This window comes from Mustelus asterias, chromosome 4 (genome assembly GCF_964213995.1).
Source record: "Mustelus asterias chromosome 4, sMusAst1.hap1.1, whole genome shotgun sequence".
Classification (NCBI taxonomy): domain Eukaryota; kingdom Metazoa; phylum Chordata; class Chondrichthyes; order Carcharhiniformes; family Triakidae; genus Mustelus; species Mustelus asterias.
The window spans coordinates 79,564,800-79,584,752 of NC_135804.1; the positions used below are offsets into that span (position 1 = coordinate 79,564,800).

General features: G+C 44.8%; 1 protein-coding gene across 5 annotated transcripts in view; it reads left to right on the forward strand.

Moving 5' to 3' along the window:
• Nucleotides 1-19,953, forward strand: part of LOC144492805 (interleukin-13 receptor subunit alpha-1-like) — a 39,546-nt gene that overhangs the window by 9,670 nt on the left and 9,923 nt on the right. For all 5 annotated transcript variants that reach the window (XM_078211261.1, XM_078211262.1, XM_078211263.1 and 2 more), the window contains exons 2-6: nt 229-380; nt 4,023-4,170; nt 10,051-10,171; nt 10,263-10,450; nt 16,582-16,733. In XM_078211261.1, coding sequence (XP_078067387.1) covers nt 229-380; nt 4,023-4,170; nt 10,051-10,171; nt 10,263-10,450; nt 16,582-16,733 — 761 coding nt within the window. The remainder of the gene's footprint in view (nt 1-228; nt 381-4,022; nt 4,171-10,050; nt 10,172-10,262; nt 10,451-16,581; nt 16,734-19,953) is intronic.

The following is a 19,953-nucleotide window of genomic DNA, read 5'->3' on the forward strand; positions in this document are numbered from 1 at the left end:
CACACAAGCTTTCGGAGCTCCAAGCCCCTTCTTCAGGTGAGTGGGAATTCTGTTCACAAACAGAGCATATATAAGTCTCATTAGGCCAGAGCTGAGGCACCATGGATATCACTCCCAAAGGCAGCTCAGCAATCATTCAACTCTGCTGTGTTCTTCTGACTGCTAATTTTGTGTCTAGTGTTGCGTGAAAAGAGGGAATACTCAGTGCTGATTGTGATTGCATTGCAGTGACTCTCCCGTCTCCAATTAACTTGACTCTGAAGGAGATCAGTTTCATTTATTCCACCTGGGCTTGGGATGCACCAAGTGATCTCGAAAATTTCACCAACTATTCCTTCAAATTTGAAAGCTCATTTAAGTATGACGGTGCTGATTGGGAGGTATGTTGAAATGTTTATTGTCATCTTTTCCAGGTGTGCGGTGTATAGCAGCAACACTCTTCTACCTAAGGACAGGGTCTCTCTTCATTTCTTCTCTCAATCTTGCACCTTCCTGATTGCTGGTAGGAGTCTCCCACTTTCGGTTTGAACTTGTCTAACATCATCATTCTCTTTCTCTCACTTGATGTACATCTCTCTTCATCTTCCTTCAGTCACCTCCTTCAGCAAGTTCCGCATACTTTAGGATGTGGCCAATCCAACCCTGTTGCCTTGATGATATTTACTAACAATCTTTCCTCATCACCATCCTCAGAACTTCTTCATTGCTCTGATGTTCTCTCTAACTGACCCATCCTTCTCCAGAACCGAATTTCATAACTTTCTACACTCTGGATGTCTGCTTTTTTCAAGGTGTGTAGTGAATATTATTTCAATTGGGTATCCACTTGGTGGATTTGGGTGATAAAGCTCCTCTCAATCCATTAGGTGACATCTCACTAGAATGTCACCTTGCTGTTTCTAGAGGAACACAATGTTTTGATCTCAACCTGGCATCCAGACCACACTCTGAATAAAGAAATTTTTCTGTGTCAAAGCAAAATACTCTTGATGCTGGAGATCTGAAATAAAAACAGAAACCCAGCCGATCTGGCAGCATATGTGGAGAGAGAAACAGAGTTAATGTTGTGAGTCCAAGCAGACCCTTCTTTGAAAATAAATTCTTCTGATCACTCCCTTTAAACTTCCCTTCCACAACAGTAGACCTGTGCCCACTGGTGTTGCCGTATTGGAGCTAATTGTCTCAGTTATGAACATAAAAACATACAAATTCGGAGCAGCAGCAAGCCATTCTGCTCCCCGAGACTACTCTGCCTCTCAATAAGATCATGGCTGATCTGATGGGCGGCACGGTAGCACAGTAGTTAGCACTGCTGCTTCACAGCTCCAGGGACCTGGGTTCGATTCCCGGCTCGGATCACTGTCTGTGTGGAGTTTGCACATTCTCCTCGTGTCTGTGTGGGTTTTCTCCGGGTGCTCCGGTTTCCTCCCACAGTCCAAAGATGTGCGGGTTAGGTTGATTGGCCATGCTAAAATTGCCCCTTAGTGTCCTGAGATGTGTAGGTTAGAGGGATTAGCGGGTAAAATATGTAGGGATATGGGGGTAGGGCCTGGGTGGGATTGTGGTCGGTGCAGACTCGATGGGCCGAATGGCCTCTTCCTGCACTGTAGGGTTTCTATGTTCTATGTTCTATGATTGTAAGCTCAACACCACATTCTGCCTACCCCTGATTAACCTTTGACCCACTTGTTAGTCAAGAACCTATTGAGCTCTGCCTTAAAAATATTCAATGTCCCTGCCTCCACCATGCTCGGGTAACAGCGTTCCAAAGATTCACAACCCTCTGAAAAAATATTTTTTCTTCTCATTTCCATCATGAATGAGAGACTTCTTTTTAAACTGTGTCTTCTAGTTTATCCCAAATAGAAGCCCATACGTCCCTTCAGTATATTTTATGTTTGAATAAGATCACCTTTCAAACTTCTTGACTGCAGCGAATGCAGGCCTAACCTACCCAACCTTTTGTTGTAAAATAACCAATATCTCCCCAGTTGCCCCATCCCAGGAATCAGTCAAATGAACCTCCTCTGAACTGCTTCTAACACATTTAGAGATGGGGTTATGGTGGTGGTATTGCCACTGGATTCGTAATCCAGAGACTTAGGGTAATGCCCTGGACACCTGGGTTCGAATGCCACCATGATAGATGGTGAAATTTGAATTCAATAAAAACCTGGAATTAAGAGTAACGATGACCATGAAACCATTGTCAATTGTCGTAAAAAACCCATCTGTTTTCCTAATGTCCTTTAGAGAAGGAAATCTGTTGTCCTTACCTGCTCTGGCCTACCTGAGAATCCAACCCACAGCAACATGGTTGACTCTGAATGCCCTTGAAAATGGCCTAGCAAGCCTTTCAGTTTAAGGGCAATTAGGGGTGGGCAACAAATGCTGGCCCAGCCTGAGACACCCACATCTCATGAATGATTATTTGGATTAAAATCCTTTCTTAAATGAGACCAAAACTATACACTCACCAATGTCCTGTACAACTGTAGCAAAATAGTTGTCTTTTAGTAGCTCCTGTGCCTTTGTGAGCAATCCTATCAGACATCCTCTTTTCAAGGCTGAGTCATCCTGGTTTCTCAATTCAATTCCCTGCAACTCTCCCTTCTCACTTAGTGGACTTGTTGCTCTCCTCCTGCTGCCTGTAAAGTTAGTGTTGGTGGGTGGGTAATTGAGTGCACATTCTTACTTACAACTTACTCCCCAAATGAACGGAATCCATAACATTGAATGCCAGACACCACAGATTTATGTACACACATTTAATGAAATATAGATCTAACAGTCGGAGTTATGACTAAGTCTTGCGTGTCTTCCTTAGGGGGCACACAAGTCTTTCAGTTCTGAGCTCAGCATGCAGGCTGCAGACTTTGCAATCTTAAGTCTTTTTCCCAACACCACCTCTTACCCTGTTTTGTACCTCTACTGTGTGCCAATCCATACAAATTAAATAATATAGTTCCATACAGAAAATAAAAAGAGAAAATGCTGGAAATACTTAGCAGATCTGGCAGTATTTATGAAAAGGAGAGTTAGGGTTTCAGCTCTGTGACAGTTCAGCACCTCATGAATTTGAATGAGATTTGTCCCTTATCAATAATTTGAGTTTTGATAATTTTTCTATAGACCAATAAAAGTTCCCTAATTTGTTATAATAGTTTCACAATTGTTACTATTCCACTAAGTGAAATTATTGATTACAGATCTAAACCATTCCTAAGCAATGGCCTGCTTCCTAAAGAGGGTAATGTACTCACAGTTTTATCCTGACTAATTAGGGTAATTGTCTAAATTGACCATTGGTTTAAATATGGCGTAAATCAACAGTTCAGTAGTCACTGCATCTAAAATGGGATTACTCTTCCCCATTTGACAAGCTGACGATTACTGTTACCGTTAGACGAAGATAAACCACAGGATAGCATTAAACTAAAAGCAAAACACTGCAGATTCTGAAGATAGAACTCTTTCACTGAACTGTTCTGAAGAAGAGACATTCGACTCAATTTCAACTCTGTTTCTCTCTCCACAGGTGCTGCCAGACCTGCTGAGGCTGACAGCATTTTCTGTTTTGATTCTAGAAGGATAGCATTAGCAGACTTCAAGAAAGTCTGATTAAATTTTTAGTTATAGTCTGGGAGACTATATAGTGACAACTAGATGTGGATCCAATACGAGCTTGCCAGATGTGGAGCCAGTAATCCAGGTGTGGTCTGACCAGAACTGGATTAGTATTCCAGGTATGGTCTGGATCCAGTACTCCTATTATGGTCTGACCAGAAATAGATACAATACTCCTGGTGGGGTTTAGCTAGAACTTGACTCAGTTTATTCAGGTGTGTCCTGGCTAAAACTGGATCCAATACTCCAGGTGTGTCCTGGCTAAAACCTGATCCAGTACTCCAGGTGTATTCTGACCAGGTTTTTGTGCAGTTTCTCTGTGTGTTACCGGTAGATTTGAACTGAATTGGTCTGGCGTTGTAATACAGAGACTTGTTTATATGTTGTTTATTTAGCAAAGAAAAATAAATCCATATTTGACCCGTGAAGATAAGGTGTTTCTTAATCGAGGCATCACTTTCAGAGTGAAGGCATTAATGATGACTGAGAGCTGTGCATGTCAAGAAAGCAACTGGACTGAGTTGTATATCCCTCCAGCAGAAGGTAATGCAATATTGTCATAGATTACACAATGCAGAAAAGGCCCTTCGGCCCATTGAGTGTGTTCAGCACAAAGTTGTAAAATTCATCTGAAAATAGTTATCATCTCGAAGACACACAAATGACACAAACTGGTTTCTAAAGTGGATAGGGGGTGGACTTCTATCAACATATCATCGGAATAGTTCTTATATAACTGGCCTCCCTTCTATCTTATGTTTTTCTTTACTGTTTCATGGGATGTGGGTATCACTGGCAAGGCTAGAATTCGTTGCCCAACTCGAACTGCCCTTGAACTGAGTGGCTTGCAAGGCCATTTCAGAGGGCAGCTAAGAGTCATCCACATTGTGGTGGGCCTGGAGTCACATGTAAGCCAGACCAGGTAAGAATGGCAGATTCCCTTCCCTACAGGACATTAGTGAACCGATGGGTTGCTACTGATGATAGTTGCCATGGTTACTATTACTGAGACTAACTTTTTTCCAGATCTATTGATCAAAATTAAATTCCAACATCTACCATCGGTCCCTGCTACAGCCTTCATCTCCACTCCATTGAATCGATGGAATGCAAACTTGAAAGGATATGGCAGAATACTAGTTTAGCAATCCACTACTACACTTGGCCAAACCACATAAATTACTATCAGGTCCTGCTGTCATCTGCTGAAATTGCTCACTGTTCCAGCATCATTCTGGAATGCAAAGATAAGCCCAGATGCTTTTCTCTGCTGCAGGCTGACTTCCTGAACCCCTCTTCCCCCCATCGACTTCACCCTCACCTCCAGCAATAAGTATGAGGAACTCATGGACTTCTTTATTACTAAGATCAAGATAAGGCAATCAGCTGCGCCTCCTGCATTCCCTCCTTCCCCCAGCTATGAGGCCAAACTTCCTCTAATTATCCCTCCTACCCAGGCCCTGACCTCTTTCTCTAGTTTCTCTCCTATTTCCCTCATGCCCTCTCTGAGCTTAGCTTGTCTTTGAGACCAACCTCCTGATTCCTCGATCCTATTCTCATTTAAACATCCCCTCCTGTTCCCTGCATTAACCAATATTGTAAATTGCTCCCCTTCAAACAGCATCTTGGTTTTGAAAACATTCTTGTTTTCAAATTCCTCCATGGCCTCACTCCTCCCTATCTCTGTGATCTCCTCCAGTCCTAAAAACCTGAGAGTTATTTGCAGTCCATTAATTCTGGCTTCATGAGGACCCCCAATTTTAGTCACTCCACCACTTGCTTCGACTGTCTTAAGCCCTAAGCTCTGGAATTTCCCCCTCTAAACCTCTCACTCTTTCTTTAAGATATTCTTTAAAACTTCTGACTCTGACTTTTGGTGCTTTTTGGTCATCTGTGCTTATATCTCCTTGTGTGATTCAATGTTAAATTTAATCTGATTATGCTTCTGTGAAGCTCCTTACTATGTAAAGGCTATAAAAATGCAAGTTGTTATTAAATCCATCTTGATTATGTCAGTCAGAAGCATTAAGGCCTATGTTGTTGGGGTCTTGCACTCAGGATACTTCCTTACCCGTGCACTCTGAACTAGCACCTTTGACCTCTCGCTTATCCATTCCCAATGTTATACCACAGATATCCACTGCCTTCAGTTGTGCAACGGATTCTCAAGTGAAACCTTTTGGAAGGCTATCTGGAACTCTAAGTTCAGTATATTATACAACATGGTTTCAGCTGTGGATACATGGATAGTATTTCTGCCTCTGAATCAGGAGGCCTGGCAATTTGAATGCATAATAATTCAGGCTGACATTCCTAGTGAAGAGAATGCTGCACTGTTGGGAGCACTGCCTTTTAGATGAGATGTTAAACTGATGTACTGTCTGCATCATCAGTTTTTAAAAAATTCTTTCATGGGATATGGGCATCGCTGGCAGGGCCAGCATTTGTTGCCCATCCCTACTTGTCCTTGAATTTGGTAGCCTGTGAGGCCATTTCAGGGGATGGTTAAGAGTCAACTACACCATTGTGGGTCTGGAGTCACATGTAGGCCGGATTAGGTATTTCCATCCCAAAAGGGCATAGTGAACCAGATGGGCTTTACAACATATATTGCCACTGGGCTTGCTTCCAAACCAATGGGGCCTCCCCTGTCTTCATTGACTTCCGCTTGATGACCATGAAAACATCATGGGTTTTGTCCCTAGGCCATTTATTACTGTGAGATTCATCTGTGAAAGCTCTGACACAAAACTGGAATTCTCCCAAACCTCATGAATTGGTGCCAAAGAGGCAGTTTGCAGAAGCAGATTGACTCTACTATAAACTGAAACTTGAGCTCCTGTGTAATCTTACAGCACAGAAGGAGGGTATTTGGGCCATCACGCTGGCCATTTGAAAGAGCTATCCAATATGCCCCTTTCCCCTATCCTTTCCAATAATCTTTTTTTTACCCCTTTCAATTATTTATTCAATTCCCATTCAAAAAGTTGAATCTGCTTCCACCACCCTTTCAGGCAATAGATTACAGATCAGAATAATGCACTGCTTAAAATATTATATTTATTTCTCCCTCTAATTTTATTTTAACCAACAACTGTATATGTATATTGTTATCAACCCTCCTTAATTTCTCCTTAATTACTCTCTCAAAGACCTTTGTGATTTTGAATATCTCTACCAAATCTACCGTAGCCTCTCTGCTCTAACGAGAACAGTCTAAACTTCTCTAATCTCTCCATAGAGTCTTAATATTCCTCTTAATATCCCCTTCCAGTAAAATCACCTCTGCATCATTTCTCCCAGGCCTTGAGATCTTTCTAAAGTGTGAATTGAATACAATACTCCATTTGAGGCTTAACTTAGTGGGTCATGAAGGTTCAGCATGACTTCTTTGCTTTTGTTCTCTGGGCCTCCAATTATAAAGCCCCAGACCATGTATGTTTTTAAACAGCTGTCTCAGCTTGTTCTGAAAGGTTTTAAAGATTTCTACGTCTGAACCCACGTCTGTTCCTACAGCCCATTAAAATTGTAGCATTTAATTTGCATTGCCTCTCCTAAGTATTTCTTTAAAAATGTGAATGAGATGGTGCTCCACAAGGTTAATAGTTACTCTTTCACAGTGATATTCCACACCAGAGTTTTGTAATCTGTCCACAATCTTCTCCCATCCACCCAGAAAGCTATGAATCCTGGTGATAGATTTATGATGTGGAGATGCCAGCGTTGGACTGGGGTAAACACAGTAAGAAGTCTAACAACACCAGGTTAAAGTCCAACAGGTTTATTTGGTCGCAAAAGCCATGAAAAGCAAAGGGCTGGATTCTCCGACCTCGACCGCGGCTGGGATTCTCCAGTCTCACCACAAAGAATGGAGATTTGGCTGAACGCTAAATTCTCCAGTCTCAGTGGCAGCAGCAGTAGGGTGTGAGTGGACAGAGAATTCCGGCCAGGATCTTTAGAATTGTGGTCCCATTATATATGAGATTATATAAAGATTGGGTGAAATGAAAATCTTTCATTCTCATTGCTCTGTGTATTGAAAATTTAAAAAAAGAGTGTCATCTAGTTCCAATAATTCAGTTGTTTAAATCATTCACATTCAGCAACTAAATCCACAAATTTATGTACATTTTAAAATATATACAGACACCAAAGGCACAGCAATAGCTAGCAGGACTTAATTCATAAAGGCCGAGTATTTCAGTGGCCGTCCTCAATTGACGGCCACATCTTTGAAAATGTTCGACAAAATCTCGATACACAGTTTCGGCTGAAATATCAGTGGTTGTTTGCGAGAACGTAAAGGGAAATTCCCAGCGAAACAATCAGGGCTGGGATTCACCCAAAAAAATTCAAAGTGCTGAATTCATGTGAAAACTGAAGTGAATCCCGTTGGTTTTCTCAGTGGCAGTCTCAAAAAGAGTCTCTCACATCAGTGCACTGCAGTGTCACAGCATGAATCACGCTAAAATTCGGGGGGTGGGGCCTAGGCCAGCTGGAGAGGCCGGCAGCATAGCGCTGAGTGGGCCACTGCGCATGCGCTGGTCTGTCAGCGCCGAGATCTGCGCATGCGCAGTGGCTCCGAACTGCCAACCTCCCAATTGCTGGCCAGCTCGATCACTGGCCAGCCCTGCGGCCCTCCACCCCCTACATGGCCCAATTGCATGTCCGGGCCCAGCCTCGACCCCATCCCCACCCACCCACCCACACAGCCCCAATCTCCCCCTCCCCCTGACAATGCAGAACTCCTCCACCACAAGTTCCAACCCACCTAGCAGGCAACCCCCCCCCCCCCCCACCAGCACCCAACCCTCTGGGGAGCCCCAATTGCCCCCCCCCCCCTCACTCCAGCGGAGTGGGGCCGCCAGCTCCCCGAAAGTGGGGAGCTACTGTAAACCCCGCTGGAGTGAAACACTCCTGGCCGGGGGCGGGGGAGAGCGGCTAGTGGGCTGGGCGATGCTATTGGGGTACGATGCCCAGCACGGACCCTACGCATCGGGCCCTGCTTGAATCTCCTGGCCCGCTGCATTAAAGAATTAGTCATGATGTGGAGATGCCGGCGTTGGACTATTAGCGCAGCGGAATGGGAGAATTCTACCCCCCCCCACCCGCCCCTTCCCCCCACCAGACGTCTGAAATCCTATCGGTTACAGTAGTTTATAACGGGGTTCCCGATCACGTGACATACATTGATATCTCAAATTGCAATGGTCCACGAAAAGCAAAGGGCTGGATTCTCCGACCTCGGCCGTGTCTGGGATTCTCCAGTCCCACCACAAAGAATGGAGATTTGGCTGAACGCTAAATTCTCCATTCTCAGTGGCAGCAGCAGTAGGGTGTGAGTGGACAGAGAATTCCGGCCAGGATCTTTAGAATTGTGGTCCCATTATATATGAGATTCTATAAAGATTGGGTGAAATGAAAATCTTTCATTCTCATTGCTCTGTGTATTGAAAATTAAAAATAGAGTGCCATCTAGTTCCAATAATTCAGTTGTTTAAATCATTTACATTCAGCAACTAAAAGTGGGAACTTAGTGATTAAAAAATGTGATTTAGCAACTTCATCACAGCAGTTTTGAGTCAAATGGTGTGCATATCCATGTTAGAAAGGGGAAGTGGAGCTGAAGAAGGTGGCCCAAAATAATAACTAAATCCAGAATCCTAGTAGTGGTTTCAAATTTCTCCCTTTCAAGCACTCTGTTGAACGCAATCATATTATGATCACTATTGGATAAATGATCACTAACTGTTAGGCTCTTAACCAAATCAGCTTCATTACTCATTACTAAATCTAATGTGACATGCCCCTTGTTGCGACTTTAATTCAGCAAAATAGTCCCCTCTACATTGGATGGAGGATCTTTGCCTCCCCAGCCATCCCCTCGTGATGAGTCTGAGGTTTGGAGTATGGTTCGGCCGTTTAACTGATAATCTGGCCCCCAGTAAGAAACCATTTGCGCCAGCAAATTTCTGACACCAATTAAAAATTGGTCAATGACTAACAGATTTCAGGGTGACATAACAAGCATTGTTTTTTCAAAACTTGTGTTGCGTTTGCAGCAAAGTTTGGCACTGAGAGTTTGCAAGATGTGCAACAGATGATGTTTATCTATATATATTTGATATGTATCTTAGAAAGAAAGCACGAGAAAGACTTAGGGTGCAATCTTACCTGCCCTTCAAGCCCTGCTCCCTCTGAGCAAGATCGGAGAATTTGGCGGCCAGCCAAATCTCCATTCGCTGCAGCGGGATGGGAAAATCTCGCCAGCGCAAATGGTGATAAGATTCCGGACAGAGACGGAATTACAACCCTGCAGCCCAACCCCAAGGCTGTCATTTTGGACTAATTTCCTATTCTGTTACGATTCCACTCTGTGATGTTAGTCTCCTTGACATTCTTTCTGTTATTTCCCTTTTGTAGGTGATGCAGGTACTGCTGTCAGAAACTTCAAATGTATTCACTACAACTTTGAATACATAAATTGCACTTGGGACATTGGAAGTGAAACACCATCTGACACAGTCTATAACTTCAGATACTGGTAATGTAGTATTAAGTCTTTAAACGGTGAGGGTGAATTCACTTGGTGATCCTATACATATACAGACTAAATCTGATTTGTGATCACACAGGCAAGATGCAATAAATGTCATTCAGAACTGTACCAGTTATATATCAAAAGATGGCAGGTTGGATGCTGGCTGCCACCTTCAACGTGATCAGTTCAAGTCTCAAAGGGATTTGAATATTTGTGTCACAGGAATAAGTGCAAGTGCCAAGATAAAGCCATTCTTCTACAATCTAGAAGCAGCAAGCTTCGGTAAGTTACACAAGTTTTATTATCAAATAGAAGTAAACAGAATGTCAACAATTTTCTCAGTCACTGCTGTTCATACCAGCAAGGTCATAATTGAGGAATCTAGGGAACAATTTTTAACCCATAGCCCAAATATACAGCAGCATCTCTGACAGAGTTGCATTCCCTCAATACTACACCTCTTACAGTGCAAAATCCCCTCAATACTGCCTCTCTAAAAGTGCAGCACTCCCTCAGTACTTACCCTCTGATAGTGTAGCTGTCTCTCAAAACTGCTCCTCTAACAGCGCAGCGCTCCCTCAATACTGTCCCTCTGACAATGCAAGATTCCCTCCATACTGCTCCTCTAACAGTGAGGCACACCCTCAATATTGTCTCTCTGACTATGCAGCACTCCCTCAATACTGTCTGACATGCAGCACTCCATCAATACTGCACCTCTAACAGCGCAGAACTCCCTCAGTAGTGACACTCTAACGGTGCAGTCTTCCCGCAATGCTGTCCCTCTAACAGCGCAGAACTCCCTCAGTAGTGACACTCTAACGGTGCAGTCTTCCCGCAATGCTGTCCCTCTGACAGTGCAGAACTCCCTTAATACTGTCACTTTAACAGTGCAGAATTCATTCAGTACTGTCCCTCCAATACTGCAGAACTCCCTCAATACTACCCATCTAATAGTGCAGCCCTCCCTCAATACTGCCCCTTTAACAGTGCAGCCCTCCCTCAATACTTCTCCTCGAACAATGAAGAACTCCCTCAGTACTGACCTCTGACAGTGCAGCGCTCTCTCAGTACTGACCCTCTAACAGTGCAGAACTCCCTCAATACTCTCCCTCTGACAGTACAGCCCTCCCTCAATACTGTTTCTGTAACAGTGCAGCACTCCCTCAGTACTGACCCTCTGACAGTGCAGCACTCCCTCAATACTGCACCTGTAACACTGCAGAACACCCTCAGTACAATCCCTCTGAGATTGCAGCACTCCCTCAATACTGCCACTCTAACACTGCAGAACTCTGTTAATACTGTCCCTCTAACAGTGCAGAAATCTCCCAATACAGCACCTCTGATAGTGCAACACTCCCTCAGTACTGCCCCTCTAACAGTGCAGAATTCCTGACTACTGCCCCTCTAACAGTGCAGCACTCCCTCAATACTGCCCCTCTAACAGTGAAGCACTCCCTCAGTACTGACCCTCTGACAGTGCAGAATTCCTGTCCCTCTAACACTGCAGAACTCCCCCAAAACTGCCCCTCTAACAGTGCAGGACTCCCTCAATACTGCTCCTCTAACAGTGCAGGACTCCCTCAATACTGCTCCTCTAACAGTGCAGAACTCCCTCAATACTGTCACCCTTAACAGTGCAGCACTCCCTCAGTACTCTCCCTCTGACAGTGCAGCACTCCCTCTGTACTGACCTTCTGACACTGCAACCCTCCCTCAATACTACCCCTCTAACAATGAAGCACTCCCTCAGTGCTGACCCTCTAACGGTGCAGCCTTCCGTCAATACTGCCCCTCTAACATTGAGGCACTCCCTCAGTACTGACCCTCTGACAGTGCAGCACTCCCTCAGTACTGCCCATCTAACAGTGCAGAACTCCCTCTATATTACCCCTCTAACACGTGAAGCACACCCTCAGTGCTCACCCTCAAACGGTGCAGTCTTCCCTCAATGCTGCCCCTCTAACAGTGCAGCACTCCCTCAGTACTGAAGCTCTCAGGGTGCAGCACTCCCTCAATACTGCCCATCTAACAGTGCAGCACTCCCTGAATACTGTCCCTCTGACAGTGCAGCACTGCCTCAATACTGCACCTCTAACACTGCAGAACTCCCTCAGTACAGTCCCTCTGAGATTGCAGCACTCCCTCAATACTGCACCTCTAACACTGCAGAAATCCGTTAATACTGCACCTCTAACAGTGCAGAAATCCCCCATTACAGCACCTCTGACAGTGAAGCACTCCCTCAATACTGCCCCTCGAACAGTGCAGGACTCCCTCAATTCTGTGGCTCTAACAGTGGAATGATCCCTCAGAACTGACCCTCTGACAGTGCAGCACTCCCCCATCACTATCCCTCCAACAGTGAAGCACTCCCTCAGTGCTGACCCTCTAAGGGTGCAGCCTTCCCTCAATACTGCCCATCTGACAGTGCAGCACTCACTCAGTACTGACCCTTTAACGGTGCAGCCTTCCCTCTATACTGCCCCTCTAACAGTGCAGCGCTTCCTCAATACTGTCTCTCTGACACTGCAGCACTGCCTCAGTACTGACCTTCTGAGAGTGCAGAACGCCCTCAAAACTGCTCCTCTAACAATGCAGCGCTCCCTCAGTGTTGTCCCTCTAACACTGCAGAACTGCGTTAATTCTGCACCTCTAACAGTGCAGAAATCCCCCAATACTGACCTTTTGACAGTGCAGAATGCCCTCAAAACTGCCCCTCTAACATTCCCTCAGTACGGGCTCTCTAACACTGCAGAATTTCCTCAATACTGCCCCTTCAACACTGTAGAACTCCATTAGTACTGCACCTCGAACAGTGCAGAAATCCCCCAATACTACACCTCTGACAGTGCAGCACTCCCTCAGTACTGTCCTTCTAGCTGTCCTTCTAACAGTGCAGCACTCCCTCAATACTGCCCTCTAACAGTGCAGCACTCTCTCAATACTGCACTTCTAACAATGCAGAACTCCCTCAATACTGTTCCTCTAACAGTGCAGCACTCCCTCAATACTGACCCTGTAACGGGTGTAGCCTTCCATCGATACAGCCCCTCTGACAGTGCAGCACTCCCTCAATGCTACCTCTCTAACAGTGCAGCCTTCCCTCAATATTGCCTCTCTAACAGTGTACCCCTCCCTCAATACTGCCCCTCTGACAGTGCAGCACTCACTCAATGCTACCCCTCTAACAGTGCAGAACCCTCTCAATACTGCCCTTCTAACAGTGCAGCCCTCCATCAATACTGCCTCTCTAACAGTGTAGCCTTCCCTCAATACTGCTCCTCTAACAGTGCACAACTCCCTCAATACTGCCCCTCTAACAGTGCACAACTCCCTCAATACTGCCCCTCTAACAGTGCACAACTCCCTCAATACTGCCCCTCTAACAGTGCAGAACCCTCTCAATACTGCCCTTCTAACAGTGCAGCCCTCCATCAATACTGCCTCTCTAACAGTACAGCACTTCCTCAGTACTGACCTTCTGATGCTGTAGCTCTCCCTCATTACTACCTCTCTAACAGTGAAGCACTCCTTCAGTATTGACCCTCTATCGGTGCAGCCTTCCCTCAACACTGCCCCACAAACAGTGCAGAACTCCCTCAATATAGCCATTCTAACAGTGCAGATCTCTCTCAGTACTGACCTTCTGACAGTGCAGAACTCCCTTAAAACTACCCCTCTAACAGATCAGCGCTCCCTGAATACTGCACCTCTAACAGTGCAGAACTCCATTAGTACTGTCCTTCTGACAGTGCAACACTCCCTCAGTACTGACCCTCCAATGGTGCAACACTTCCTCAGTACTGACCCTCCAATGGTGCCGCCTTCCCTCTCTACTGCCCCTCTAACAGTGCAGAATTCTCTCAATACTACCGCTCTAACAGTGCACAACTCATTCAGTACTGTCCTTCTAATACTGCAGAACTCCCTCAAAACTGCCCCTCTAGCAATGCAGCACTCCCTCAATACTGCCTCTCCAACACTGCAGAGCTCCCTTAATTCTGTCCTTCTGACAGTGCAGCACTCCCTCAGTCCTGACCCTCTGACAGCGCAGCACTCCCTTGGTACTGACCATCTGAGAGTGCAGCACTCCCTCAGTCCTGACCCTCTGACAGTGCAGCACTCCCTCAGTACTGACCCTCTGACAGTGCAGCGCTCCCTCAGTTCTGACCATCTGAGAGTGCAGAACTTCCTCAGCACTGCTCTGAGACTGTCAGCCTCAGTTCAGTGGTGAGAATGCTACGATGAGCTATCTCTGTTAGCAGCTTCAAGTAACTGGTCTCCAGTGTTAATGGTGTTGTTAGACTCCTTACTCTAGTGTTACTGCCAGTCTGCAATAGAAAATGTTTGTGTCTTTGGACAGTAAGTTGCATTTATCTGGGAGATTAAATAGTCAACTCACTGCCTATTCATCTCCAGGACTTTGATGTCAAACCCAACTTGGACTGATGGGGTAGAGGGTATCTGTGTATGATTTTTAAATATTCTGTGTAAATTGAGTTACGTCAGCCATGAATCCCTTTCCATAACACAAAACAACCTCGAAAATCAGATGGTGCTGAACTGATGCAGTTGATGGAACCTGTCTTTAGTATTGTGAAATCAGTTGATTGTTGTCCAACATGATTACGAAATGTCAATTGCATCACATCAAGTGGAGCATTTACTGTACGAATAACATTTACAGGAAGACTGTGGTGAAATAGGAATGTAATACCTAGCAGTGTGAGTTGACCTTTTGGCCTTTGAGCCTGCTCTGACATTCAATATCTCTGTTGGTAATTATTATTGTACCAATATTTCAACATCAAAACTGTGGGTTGAGTGGAGTTTACTCTTATAATAATCGCACTGGGCAAACATAGAAGAGTTGTACAGAAACCAGATAACCCCGATAGACTGGGCAATGGTAATTCTCAGAAATACCAGCCGTTGCTATTTTTTATTTTATTCTTTAATGGGATGTGGGTATCGCTGGCTAGGCCAGCATTTGTTACCCATCCCTCATCCCCCGTGAACTGAATGTTTTTTTTCGGCCATTAAGAGTAAATGACATTGCTATGGGTCTGGAGTCACATGTAGGTTAGATCAGGTGAGGACGGCAGATTTCCTTCCCTAAAGGGCATAGCAGTGAACCAGGTAGGTTTTTAAAACAATTGATGATAGTTTTCATGGTCAGCATCACTGGGCTGACCATGAGACTAGGCTAGCTTTATATTCCAGATTTTTAAATTGAATTTAAATTCCACCATTTGCCATGGTGGGATTTGCACCCCAAAATGGGGCCTGGGCCTCTGGGTTACTAGTCTACTGACATTTCCACTGTACCTGTAAATACTTGAGAATTGATATTCTAGTTAGTAGTGCTCTTGGCAACTAAACAACATGGGCATCACCCTACTGCCAGCGAGAACGGAGAATCTGGTGCTCAGCCAAATCTCCATTCACAGCAGCGGGACTGGAGAATCATAATCATGGACGAAGTTGGAGAATCCCAGCCAATATATTTTGGAGATTTTGGTTGAGTGATGAATATTGGTCAGGAAACCCTGCTTTTCAAATAATGCCGTGGCGTCCTTACGTCTTCCAAACAGTTTGTGTTTTTACCCACTGTCCCTCTTATTGTCATTGTACAACAGTGCAAGAGCCATGTATGGTCATGTAATCATTATGTTACTGGACTAGTAATCCAGAATGTGAATTCGAAGAAAGAAAACAGTTCATTATAAGTAAAAATAACCATGAACCTGTCAGATTGTCAATGCAATTCATTCACTCATGCTCTTTGTAGAAGAAAATCTGCCATTTTAAACAGGTTTGGCCAATGTGACTCCAATCCCATACCAATGTGGTTGACTTCTAGCAGGTCTCTGAATTAGCCTAGCAAGAAACTCAATTCTAACAAAACTGCCAGAAAGAAGGATCACCACCACCTTCTGAGGGCAACTATGGATGGACAATAAGTGCTAGACTTGGCAATGACGCTCACATCCTGAACATCAATAACAAAATCGAATCCAGTGGACGGGTTCACCTCTGAGATTAAACCAATGAGTTGGAGTGTTTCCAGTCACTGCAAGCAGTTCACAATGAGCAGATGTCAGCTGGCACAAGTGCAGTGGCATGATTTAATGAGGGCAAGCGGTATTATCCATGCTGACATGCAGCCTGACTGGCACCCAGTTCAAGATGACCAATTGGTGTGAATTTAAGGGTGAAATTGAGCAATGCCAGTTCCAAACCTCCAGTAAATATCCAATGGAATAAAGCACAACATTTGACTTTCCTTAAACAATAGTCCAATTATGGGAGTCTTGTGTTTCAGCAGCATCATGAAATTCTGGTAATATTTGTCTTCAGTGGGTGAGTAACATTGAACCTCATTTTGTATGTTCCACTTTTTGCAGTGAAACTGTCTCCTCCTTGGGGAATAAATATTTCAAAAACAAGAAACGTGTTTGACATAAAATGGGGTTTACCAGTCCATTGGTACGAACAGTGTATGATGTATCAGATACGAAGGCGAAGCAGCATAAGCAGTGACTGGATAGTCTATGAAGTAAGTATCTCTACAATAGATATGTGACGGGTTATCTTTGTAACAGAAGCAGAACTTTAATAAACAGGAAATGCTTGTGTATTATACCTTTTTTCAAGTGATTTTAGAGAAATGTAGAATCCCTACAGTGCAGAAGGTGGCCATTCGGCCTATTGTGTGTGCACTAACTCTCCGAAAGAGTATCTTAACAGGCCCATTCCCTCGCCGTATTCCTGTAACCCTGCACATTTACCATGGCTAATCCACCTGACCCACACATTTTTATAACTAAGGGGCAATTTAGCACGGCCTATCAACCTAACCTGCACATTTTTGTGGGAAGAAACCAGAGCACCTGGAAGAAACCCACACAGACACGGGGAGAATGTGCAAACTCTACACAGACAGTGACCCAAGCCGGGAATTGAAGCTGGGTCCCTGGCGCTGTTAGGCAGCAGTGCTAACCACTGTGCCACCATGAAGCCCTGATAGTAGTAATAATGATAGTAATATCTGATAATAATCTGAACAATCAGATGACTGATTGGCTTTTGATTATTTATGCCTTTTGAAAGGAGGAGCATGGGGTAAAGCAATGGAGGGAAGATAATTTTGGGGTATGGAGACATTGCAAGGAGTATAATATTTGAATGGCCTCCCTGCATTGGAGGCAGTACAGCAAAGCTTCACTAAATTGGTCCCTGGGATGAGGGGGTTGTCCTATGATAAGGTGTTAAGCAATTTGGAATTATATTCTCTGGAGCTCAGTAGAATGAGAGGTGATCTCATTGAAACATACAAGATTCTTTTGAGGTTCGATAGATTAGATGTTGAGACATGGTTTCCCCTAGTTGCTGAATCTAAAGCATGGGGTACAGTCTCAGGATAAGGGACTGATCATTTAGACTGATTTGCTGAGAAATTACCTAACTCAAAGGATTCTGAATGTTTGGAATTCTCTATTCCAGAGAATTGTGGATGCTCCACCGTTGAATCCATTTAAAGCTGGGATGGACAGATTTTTGGTCTCTTAGGGAATCAAAGGATATGGGAAGTGGGTGGAAAAATGGAATTGAAGCCCCATGGCACAGGAGTGGAATGATGGCACAGTGATTAGCACTGTTGTTCCACAGTGCCAGGGGCTTGGGTTCAATTCCAGTCTTGGGTGACTCTGTGTGGAGTTTATACATTCTCCCTGTGTTTGCGTGTGTTTCATCTGGATGCTCCAGTTTCCTCCCACACTCCAAAATTGTGCAGATTAAGTAGATTGGCCATGCTGAATTGTCCCTTAGTGTCCAAAAATGTGTACATTAGGAGGTTTAGTGAGGGCAATGGAATTTTACCAGCTATGCATGAAGCATCTCATAGTGTCAGAAGCTCGATACCCCCACAGGAGGTGAGCGCACAGCGAGGGGGTGGTGGGGGGCATCATGATAATATGCAATCTGTCTGCTAAAGACACAATAGGCAGGCAGAGGTTAACAATAGTGGTGGTGAAGAAGTGGCTCCCGTTTCTTTCCAGCTATTTCCTGCCTGCATTTCATCCCCCTCAGTCTCTCTCTCTCTCTCTCTCACTCACTCTCTCCCATTCCACCCAGAAGTGCACTCAGTGCAGACACAGTGAGGGCTGCTGGCCATCTGCACAAATGAACTCCCACCTCCTCAGTCACTGACTGTTGAGTAGAGTAGATATGGAGAAACTTTTCCCCTTGGTGGAGGGATCAATGACCAGGGGGCATAGATTTCAGTTTAGGGGCAGCAGGTTGAGAGGGGATGTGAGGAAAAAGTTCTTCACCCAGAGGGCGCTGGAAGTCTGGAACTCACTACCTGAAAGGCTGATGGAGGCAGAGACCCTCATACCATTTAAGAAATACTTAGATGTGCACTTGTGATGCCAAGGCATAGAAGGCTATGGACCAAGTGCTGGAAAATAGAATTAGAATAGTTAGGTGGTTTGTCTTTGACTGACACAGCCATGATGGGCCAAAGGGTCTTTTTCTATGCTGTATACCACTATGTCTCCATGTCCCTAACTGGATGGTGATCCTGGGAGCTCGTTCTTAGCTAGACACCTTCTAGAAGATTCTTTGCAACCCTTAAATGGTTCTGCCATCCAGAAAAAAACCCCCAGGGAACCCAATGTCTGGTGAATTATGAGGTTGCCGCAAAACTTTTAAAGTCTTAGAAGTTCTTTTCAAACATTCTTAAAAAGTTTAGTCATCTAGTCATGTGATATAATGGTAACACTGCCAATCCATCTCTATTCATTAATCTACAATATTCAGACAAATTATGTCAACTAAACCCAAGTGTTGAAGAGCATTAGGAACTATTGATTCAAAGTGACACATTCCTTCTAAGTCTGCACTTAGTCCATGTCATGCCTCAGATGACTACTTACTGAAAGCTGTCTATCTAATTTACATTTGATTGAATCAATGCTTCCATCTTCTACTCAGAGAGTCTGTTCCATAGATTGATCACTTGTTCATGTAAATAGCGACTGAATCTTAACTTGAGAGTCCCGATTCCGACATCAGGCTGAATTCAGGGTAGAGAGGTGGCCCAGACAAGACGTTAAAGGAGATATTTGAGGTGACAGTCAATAGCGCTGCATCTCAGAACCCTGTCCACTCAAAGTTGGCAGGGTGGAGCCTGCCAGAGAGTGGGGTTCCACAACTGGGAGGGGGACAGCAGGAGTGCTCAAAGCTCTGGCTGGCACTGGCTAACCTTCACCTCGTTTGTAGGTACGGGACCGAAAGGATACCTCAAGATGGAGACACTCTCTGAGGATTTGGCATTGAAACAAATCAAACTGTGGCCATAGTTGCCAGGCCATCGTTACGAAGAGGGAGCTCCGCCACAAGATGGCCTGTGATCACGGCTGTATCCCTCCTAAACCCCTGGATCATTCTGGGTTACTTCATAGGATGTGCCTTTAACCCCCACCCCCTCCGAGACTGACACTAGGAGACCATCACCATTCTATCTGCAGCCTCTAGCCGTATTGGGGGACCCATCTGCCATTTGTAAAGAATGCCCTCAATTGACATTTCCATTCCCCTAATTGACTACCTGCCAATGGGGGCAGGCAGCCATCACCCTGCTGGAACCATCTTCCTGAAAGTAGGCCAGAGGCGACATCACACCGACAGACCGATGCACCGGCAGACCGACACACTGGCAGATTGACAGACCAAAGCACTGACAGATTATCACACCAACACATCAGCCGCTACCA